Consider the following 9,336-nt stretch of genomic DNA (forward strand, 5'->3'; position numbering starts at 1 on the left):
AGTACAAAGACATGCCCTGGTCTGAACTGAGATCTGCCTGAGAGCACAGAGCAAGCAGGTGGTGACGGGGCCTGGGGAGGGAGGGGCGTGGAGGAGGGTCTCTGATGTCCCACTGGACGAAAGTCTTCTCCTGGCGTCCCCCTCTCTCATACTCTCTCTCTTTCCAGCTCATTCCCTTGCTGTTGCAGCTGACAAGTCGCCTGCAGGGAGTCCGAGCTCTCGGCCAGGCAGCCTCTGACAGTAGCGGCCCGGAAGACGCGAAGAGACAAGCCAAGAAACAGAAGACGAGGCGGACGTGAGGGGAAGAGGCCAGGAAGTCTCCCTCGGGACAGGCCCCTGGCGTGGAGGACACGCTGCCTGTCCCCACCCGCCCCTCGCCTGGCCCCGGTGCCATACCGTGAATGGACCCTCCTGTCACTCTGCTGAGCACAATTGATTTTCTGAGTTGAAGATAATTTATTATTATTATTTTTGTCAAAGAAGTATTTAAGCTGTGCCGGTGGTGTGCGAATGTAATCCTTAGTCTTCTGCTTCATTTGCAAGAAGAGTTCTAGTAAGTGGGGGCTCTGGCCCCCTAATCAAGCACCTGTTGGATTGACCTTCCCCTTAACTTCCCTGTGCATTTGAGGTCCCTGCTAGAAACCACACAGCCCGTGTCTACTACTGGGAGGGTGTGTTAGGAGGTAAAACTCAATAAAGTTGCCCGTTTGTTTCTGTTGTAGGTCATCTCAGGTGTAGTCCTTGGATGACATGGGCCTAATGCTGGGGTCACCGACTAAGCCGCCTGGAGGGGCACGTGGGTCCTGAGTGAAGGCGAGATGACACACGGCAGCCGGCTTTTGGCCTCAGTGGTAGGAAGACGGGGGAGGAGGGGTTGTGGCACAGCGAAGAGCCCCACCCCCACCTGATCTAAAGGAGCCTGAGGTTCTCGGGGGCTCTGGCTCCCCGGTGCCCTGCGGGAACTTGCGTTCATTTTTCTAGAGAAGCCAGGAAGATAGAGTTTTATGTGAACTCTTACACATTTTAAATGTTAGAGACAAACAAAATGCATACGTAGGATGTGTGAAGCTTGAAGGCTGCGGGTTTGCATAAGGGAGCCACAGGAATGCTCACCATTTGAACAGCATTAGTTTAATTCTTATAGGAAGTAATTAAGTTAATAAGTTGTATTGGAAGCGGGGACATCCATCCATCCAATGTTTATCGAGTCCCACGTGTGACAGGCACCGGGGTATGCGATGAGCAGAGTAGACGACGGTATAAACGGAGCTGGGCGAGGACAGGGCCCCTCTGCTTTGTTCCTCATCGTGTCCCCGGCGCTTGGTGTGGAGTGGGCATTCTAGAAGGAACGAATGAGTGAATGCATGCGTGCTTGCAGGAATGAACAAGCACACGGGCACGGGGCCCCACCCCCCGAGCGCACGACCCAGCCATCGTTGGGTGGAAGACAAGCCAGCAGGTGGACGAGGGCCGTGCGGAGAGCTGAAGGCCTCCTGGTGGAGGAGGCTCACGTGGCCGAGGGGTCACAGAGCAGAGGTCCGATCCCACCTGAGAGCTTAGGGAAGCTTCCCAGGCATGATGTTTAGGCCAAGTCTGGAAGGACCCAGAACGGAAAGAGGAAAAATAAGGCAGAAGGTCTTGTTGGGTGCCACGACCAGTGCAGACAGTCAGGTGGAGGGTTCCCGGCCCCTTGGTGGCCACCCGAAGAGCTGCTGTGTTTCCACCCAGCGGCTGTTGAGCTGTTAGCCATTTCATGGGTGTTACTTTTTCACCATGAAAGGAAATAAACTCTTAGAGATCTGGGACAGTTGAGATACATAATCCATTTCTTGGAGTGTGTTCTAACTCTTATTCCAAGTGGACACCCAGAAACATCCCTTTTAAATGTTAATGGGGCTTTTTATTGACACAGTGTAAAGGTTAAGAGCTCGTGAAAGATACGACTAAATGTCAATATGTTCCATCCAGTTCCAGGCGCTGCCATTAAGTGGCAGTCTTCCCCCGTCACTGCTACATGTCACCCTTGGTGGTGGTGGGTCTTCTAAAGGACTCCATTCCTGGAAAAGGCTGCTGTCTTTCTCGGTCCATTTGGAAGTTGGGCCTACTCTGTTGCCTGTAGTTGTCTTCATTTGCTGGCAATCTCAGGACAGCTCCCCTGATCCCCCTGTGAGGTGTAAGTACGGATAGTTAGAGGCTTTTGAACGGGGCAAAAGTTACATGAGACAGATTTTTTTTTTTTTCCCTGAGAAATTAAAAATGTCTGAAATGGTGGGTCCCTGAAGACCTCCATTGCTTGCACATTTTTCTGCTTATTAAAGTAGCCCCAGCCTCAGTGAGGACACCCCAAAGACCAACAGGGAAGTGCCCTTCTAAGGTGCTGGCTTCACCTCGGTCTTTCCTGGTTTACTTGTTTGGAATGTTGTCAACCAGCCAGCAAGGATGGTTGGAGTTGGGGGGTGGGTGTGAGGAATGTGTAGTGGGGAGGGGCTGGTGGCTGCAAGAGAGGTGGAGGGAAGAGGCGGTCCAGTCCTTGTGCCCAACTCTCAGTGGTCCGTGAGGAAAGAAGATTCGTGAAAGTAGGGAAAAGTGAATGATTACCTCCCTGAGTTAAGAGCACTCGCGGAGAGACTAGCCTTTCTCAAGTGGTGACCATGTGCCCGGTGCCATGCTGAGTCGTTTCATGCATGAACTGCTTTGTCCACATGACCGTATGACACAGGTATGTTTTCAACCCTACTTTACAGAGGAGGAAACTGAGACTTAAAGATCTTGCAGCTACCAAGTAGCAGAGGTGGGCTTTGAACCCAGGTGCAAGAGTTCTTGACCACTGTGCTCTGCTAGCTCCTGCTGTACAAAATGAGTCGGTGCATTTGTGTGCCAGGTTGTCTGGGAATAGTTCAGGGGTTTAGAAAGTGAATGTCATCTGCCAGAGATGTGGGCATAAGCTGTGATAAATTTAGTCAAGGCACAGTGACATGCAGCCGTGTGTGCAATGGCGCATCGGGCCATAGGACCTTTTAATTGTTCCGTCAGCATTGTTTCTAGAACCAGACTTATGTGACTAAATGCTTAAACCCAATTCCCTAAACACAAATCCAAATCCAGTGGGTGAGATTCCCCTTTCCTCAAAAGCTGGAGCAACCTGACGAGGAGAGTTGGGAGAGATTTGGGGGACAAAGTTTGCATAGTTGCGTTCCGTTCTGTCTAGGCTGAGTGTTCACTGGGAGTGAGGACTGTGTCTCAATCATCCGCATTTCCAGTCCCTCACACATGGCGGGTGCCTGAGGTAGGGAGCCAGCCTCAAGACCATCCCCCCGATGATCCCCACTGCCTTTGTGTGTGGTCCCCTTGCACCCTGAGTCAGGGCTGGCACTCAGACGTGAGTGACGATGTGTGCCTTCTCAGGCGGGGTCATAAAGGGCATTGCACAAACATGGAAACAACCTAAATGTCCATCAACAGATGATAGAGAAGATGTGGTGTATATCTACAGTGGAATACTACTCAGCCATAAAAAAGAACAAAATAATGCCATTTGTAGCAACATGGCTGCAACTAGAGATTATCATACTAAGTGAAGTAAGTCAGAAAGAGAAAGACAAATACCGTATGATATCACTTATATGTGGAATCTAAAATATGATACAAATGAACCTATCTATGAAACAGAAACAGAATCACAGACATAGAGAACTGACTGGTGGTTGCCAAGGGGGAGTGGGGGAGGGAGACGGATGCACTGGGAGTTTGGGGTTGGTCAATGGAAACTATTCCATTTAGAATGGATGAACAACAAGGTCCTACTGTGTAGCACAGGGAACGATACTCAATATCCTGTGGTAAACCATAATGGAAAAGAATATAAAAAAAGAATGTATGTAGTGTATATGTATAACTGAGTCACTTTGCTGTACAGCAGAGATCGGCACAGCATTGTAAATCAACTCTACTTCAATAAAAAAAAATTAAAGGGCGCTGCACTTCCCACTTTGGCCCTGGGGGAAGCCAGCCACCTTGCATGAGGGTACGCGGGCAGCCCTCGGAGAGCCGAGGCCCCTGGACAGCAGCCAGTCCGGTTGGCCAGCCATGCGCTTCAGGGGCCCTGGACGTGGATCCTCCAGCCCCAGTCAAGCCTTCGGTTGACTGCAGCCCCAGCTGACGTCTAACTGCTGCTGCTTCAGAGACCCCCAGATGACGCTGCCTGGCTGAGCTCTTCCCAAATTCCTGACTCGCAGAATCTGTGAACATGATATATGACTGTATTAAGCCTCTAAGTTTTGGGGTAACTTGTTATGCAACATTAGGTAACAGGAACAGTACTCACTAAAGGTCTGTCATGAATGGACAGTGACTGAGAGACTCCCAGTAAATCGATGCATTTCTCCTTGTATTGGTCAAGGCTCTTTTGGTTCAAGTGACAGGAACCCAACTCCAACTAGCTTAAGCAAAATGGGGCATTTCACTGGCCATGTAGTTGAGAAACCCAGGAGTGTCTGGCTCCGTGCATGGCTGGATCCAGGGTATGTCTTAGCCTCCCGGCTCTGCTTCCCTTTGTGTGTTGACTATGTTCTTCCCTCCATCAAGGCTCTACGCCAGCTCTCAGTGATTAGCTCTGAAAGACCCCTTTGCTGGAAACTGACAGACATTGAAACCGCGTCCTTGGCTATTTGTTCAGTCACTGCTCTGCCTGAGGCAGTGGCAGGGGCAGATGTGGAACAGACTCCACTGTGAGTAGAGTTTGGGAAAACTGGCTTTTGACTTCTGATTTTTTCTGCTTCTGTGGAAGATGGTCACCCAGCAGCATTGGGCCTGTGTCATCCCAATTTGCAGACCCAACAGAAAGAGAACTTCCATCTCACAGATGCTGTGTCCATCTGGGGAAGGTGAAGGAGTGATGGGCAAACTGCTCATGGGGCCCTGGCCAGCCCTGAGCCACACCTCCGTCCATGCCATGCGAAGCTCCTGCAGGGGGTCGCTGTGTTTCCCAGAGAAACAAGGGATCCGGGTGGGCAAAACCAAGAGGAGTCAGCTCCACTCCCTTCAAAACTTGATGACAAGGCCTGGTCGAAGCCACCCACCATTTTTGGCTTTATCTTTTCATTAGCAAATAATCGTGACCTTATCATGACCTGCCATGGGGAGGGGAGAAACTCATCTTCTTGTGGGCCTACTGTGTGGAGTGGGGGAAGGTAGGAGGGGACCCCCTCCCTCCCCCCTTCTCAGTGGGAGCGTTTATGCGTCACGATACAGTGGTAGGATCTTGGATGGATCACGACCATTGTCACTACAGCCCTTCTGCTGTCCCCACACCTGGGGTTGTTTACGGTGCTGCACGCTTACATACCCTTTCGGATGAGTGACTGTTTCACTGTTCCACCTTGTGGATGAAACAGCAGCCCATCTTGCATTTGCTTTTTGGAATTTGAAGATTCTATAAAATAGATGAATGCATTGGAACAAGTGGTCCCCAAGTCTGTGCGGAATCCATGCCTCTGGGGACTGATGGCTGCCCCTCCCTGTCTAGTCTCTGCAGGGGAGGCGGCTGGCAAGAGGAGGGAGGCTGACAGCTGCTGCATTTTTATCCTGTTGCTGCTCTTGGAGGCGAGAGGAAGAGATGGCTAACCGCCGCTGAGTGATCAACTCGAGATGGGCCTCTCTCGCTTCCTTTTCATGGGCCGGGGTGGGCGAGAATACAGAGAAAGAACATCTTGTTGCCTACTAAAAATGTTTCTTCCCTTGTACGGTTTCGAGAATGCCTCACCTAAGTGATGACTGATACTCAGTTAATGATGGCAAAGAACTATTCACATATGAAGATGAGGTCTAAGACTGACAATGGTTGACGGTAGGGGTCAGCAAACTCTGGCCCCCAGAGTCTATTTCTGTTTTGTAAATAAGTTCATTTGTATCATTTTTTTTTTAGATTCCACATATAAGTGATATAATATTTGCCTTTCTCTGTCTGACTTCACTTGGTATGATAATCTGTTATGTCCATCCATGTTGCTGCAAATGGCATTATCTCATTCTTTTTTATGGCTGAGTAATAGTCCATTGTGCATATATACCATGTCTTCTTTATCCATTCATCTGTTGATGGACCCTTAGGTTGCTTCCATGTCCTGGCTGTTATAAACAGTGCTGCTATGAACACTGGGTTGCATGTATCTTTTTGAAAAGTTTTCATCTTTTCTGGATATATGCCCAGGATTGGGATTGCTGGATCATACAGTAGCTCTATTTTTAGTTTTTTAACGAACCTTCATACTGTTCTCTATAGTAGCTGCTCACAGACATGGAAAACAAATTTATGGTTACCAAAGGGAAAGTGGGGTGGGGGAAGGATAAATTAGGAGTTTGGGATTAACAGGTACACACTACTATGTATAAAACAGATAAACAGGGACCTACTGTATAGCACAGGGAACCATATTCCATATATTGTAATAACCTATAGTGAAAAAAATATGTATAAAACGGAATCACTTTGCTGTACACGTGAAACTAACACAACATTGTAAATCAACTATACTTCAATTAAAAAAAAATTACAAATTGCCAAAAAAAAAAAGACCCCAAAACTATGCCTCCCCCACCCCTGCCAAATCTGGTCTGCCACTGTGTTTGTAAATAAAGTGTTATGGGAACACAGCCACACCCGTTCATCTACCAATTGTCCGTGGCTATTTTCATCCTACAACAGTGGAGATGAGTAGCTGTGGCAAAGACTGTAATGCCCCACAAAGCCTAAACTATTTACTATCTGCCCCTTTATAGAAAAGGTCTGCTGACCTCTAGTCTACTGGGTACTTTGTAAAGTCTGATTTGGGGGAGAGTCATTAGTTCATTCAACAAGCGTTAGTTGAGCATCTATGCTGTGCCAGGCCCTGCTCTGTGTACTGGGGGTTAGTGGTGAGAACATGCGGCCGGGCCTCAACTCTCCGGAAGCAAAATGCTGACGGAGGAGAGGGACATGAAAGGGGTGAGTGAGAACTTCCTGGATGAGAATGTGTTGTAAAAAAAAGAGGGGAAGAGGGTGGCGGGGTAGAGGGTGATTGGTGTCAGGGAAGGCCACTCTGAGGAGGTGCCGTTTGAGCTGAGACCCGAATTAGAGCAGGGCCCTGTTCGGCAGAGGTCGTGAGGCAGAGCTGCCCGGGTGGAGGGAACAGTAATTAGAAAGACCCTGAGGAGGAAATGAGCTTCACGGGTCTGAGGAAGAGCCAGGAGGTCAAGCCCTGGACGGTGTGGGGTAGCTGCCGGAGAGACTGAGCGGAAATGGCCAGTGAGGTGGGGGAACCCAGGATAGGTTGGTTGGGTAAACAGTTGTCAACGCTCCACGCATTCATTGATGGATGAATGAATGAATGGTCATTAGAAATGATGTTGGTCATGATCCATCCACATGACTCATGGAGACCACGTCACCAGTTCACACTTGTCTTCTGTTTAGGATGAACCATATGAAACTGCCATTTTTATAGGTCAAAATGGTTGACTAACCAACCATTGTACATGCGTACTGAAATTAAACAAGTAAATGGATAGTGGATATGGGAGCCAGGTTTCTCATTGTTGGAGTGGAAGGATACAAGTCAGCAAAGGAAAGAAGACTAGAATGATCCCTGTGGTGATGGATTAGAGTTGGAGACATCAGTATGAACTCTCATTTCCGTATAGACACAGATGGTTGCATATGGAAATATTTATACATATGTGCATATACACAGGCTAGTAACACACATATGCTTCCTTGCTCTGCCAGCTGAGCAGGGCTAGAAGCAATGAGAGCTTAGCAGCAACAAACACCCAGTGCCTAGATCTCCATTCTCTAATAACACCCCTCTCCAATAAAAGGCACGGGGGCTCGGTGGAGAAATGTCTGATTCTAGGATTCGGGTGGGAATTATATAAGATGAGCTGGGAGCATCGTATAGTGTCAGAAAGTAAGGAAGTGATACGGACCAAGGTTCTTGGCCTTCCTTAATCAATAGAAATTGATAAAAGCCCAGACAAGAAATTCAGGCAGGGCTTTACTGGGGCCCCTGCTGCAGCAGCGGGAGAGCGAAAACAAGTAAGTTTCCCTTGCTTGCTCTCTGAGGTGGGGGGAGCTGGTTCCTTATTTGGGGTGAGGGTGGGGGTGTGTCCAGGGATTGGGCAGGAGGGCTGGCTTAGGTGTTTTGCCCACCCCTCTGGTGATGCTGAGTGCAGGGGCCATGCGCAGTACCCTGCTTTTGCTCCCGACACCCCGTTTTTGCCTCTGGCTCTTCAGAAGTGGCCGTTGGGTTTTTGGTCTTTTTGTATCTTGTTGTCCATAATTTGCCCCAACTGTGCATGCACACATCGATTTTTAGTCCCTCATAGTTTCTTTGTATTTTGTTGCTCGAGGATTGTCCAGGTATAAGCACTGCAGCAAAGAGTCCCAGCCTGTCTCAGAAGCACTAAGCAAAACAAGACAAATCACCCCATTGATGTGGGGGATCTCAGAGGGACACAGGAGCCAGCTGAAAGAGCTCCCATAGTCAAAGCTGGAACAATCTGACCAACAAAATAAAGTAGTACTGGATTATAACTCAAAGTATAGAATATCCATGGTTCCATACTGATAAAAATCAATGACTGAATAAATAAACGGCCCAGAAAAAGGACACTAAGTAAAAACTAAGGAAATCTGAATAAATTTGGACTTTAGTCAGTAATAATGCATCAATATGTGGGCATATGGGAACTTAACTATCTTTACCATTTTTCTAGCACTATTCTAAAATAGAAAGTTTAAACATTTATTTAAAAAAAAAAAGGTCAAATGCGGCAGGGTCATATGCTCAACCTAGTAGTGTTTTTCCTAGTTTAGTTTGTGGGCATGAATTCATATTGTGCCATTTAACCTCTGTTGCCTGACCTTCAGCATAGCCAATGACCCCAAGAGACAAAAAGCCCAAGTTAGGGATGTCTTGGGGCCAGGAAATGGCCCAGCATCCAGACTGCATGCATTGGTTACCTGGAAAAGCCAAGGAATAGGATAGGCAGGGGTTGGCAAACTATAGCCCGTGGGTCAAATCCAGCTGGCTGCCCATTTTTGTCAATAAAGTTTTATTGGAACATAGCCACGCCCACTTATTTACATATCATCTATGGCTACTTTTGAGTGACAACAGCAGAGTGGATAGTTGCAATGCAGATCACAGAGTCCACATAATATCTACTACCTATCTGGCCCTTCAAGGAAAAATTTTGTTGACTCCAGGATAGGGGACACAGTTCTGTCATCATCCTTTAGCAGGAAGGGCAAGGAATCCCCATCTCAGGACAAGTCTGTCTTTTTTTTTTTTTTTTTTT

At 48.1% G+C, this 9,336-nt stretch overlaps 1 protein-coding gene across 4 annotated transcripts in view; it reads left to right on the forward strand.

The window, feature by feature from the left end:
• LOC102995174 (BOS complex subunit NOMO1) overlaps positions 1-3,690 on the forward strand; it is a 54,813-nt gene extending 51,123 nt beyond the window's left edge. The window contains exon 33 of one of the 4 annotated variants that reach the window (XM_055090072.1): positions 168-3,690. In XM_055090072.1, coding sequence (XP_054946047.1) covers positions 168-299 — 132 coding nt within the window. In that variant the 3' untranslated portion in view covers positions 300-3,690. The remainder of the gene's footprint in view (positions 1-167) is intronic. The other 3 variants (XM_028498658.2, XM_055090073.1, XM_007127099.4) reach the window with 3 other exon arrangements.
• Positions 3,691-9,336: the final 5,646 nt, after the last annotated feature.

The sequence above is a fragment of the Physeter macrocephalus genome, chromosome 14 (assembly GCF_002837175.3).
Source record: "Physeter macrocephalus isolate SW-GA chromosome 14, ASM283717v5, whole genome shotgun sequence".
Classification (NCBI taxonomy): domain Eukaryota; kingdom Metazoa; phylum Chordata; class Mammalia; order Artiodactyla; family Physeteridae; genus Physeter; species Physeter macrocephalus.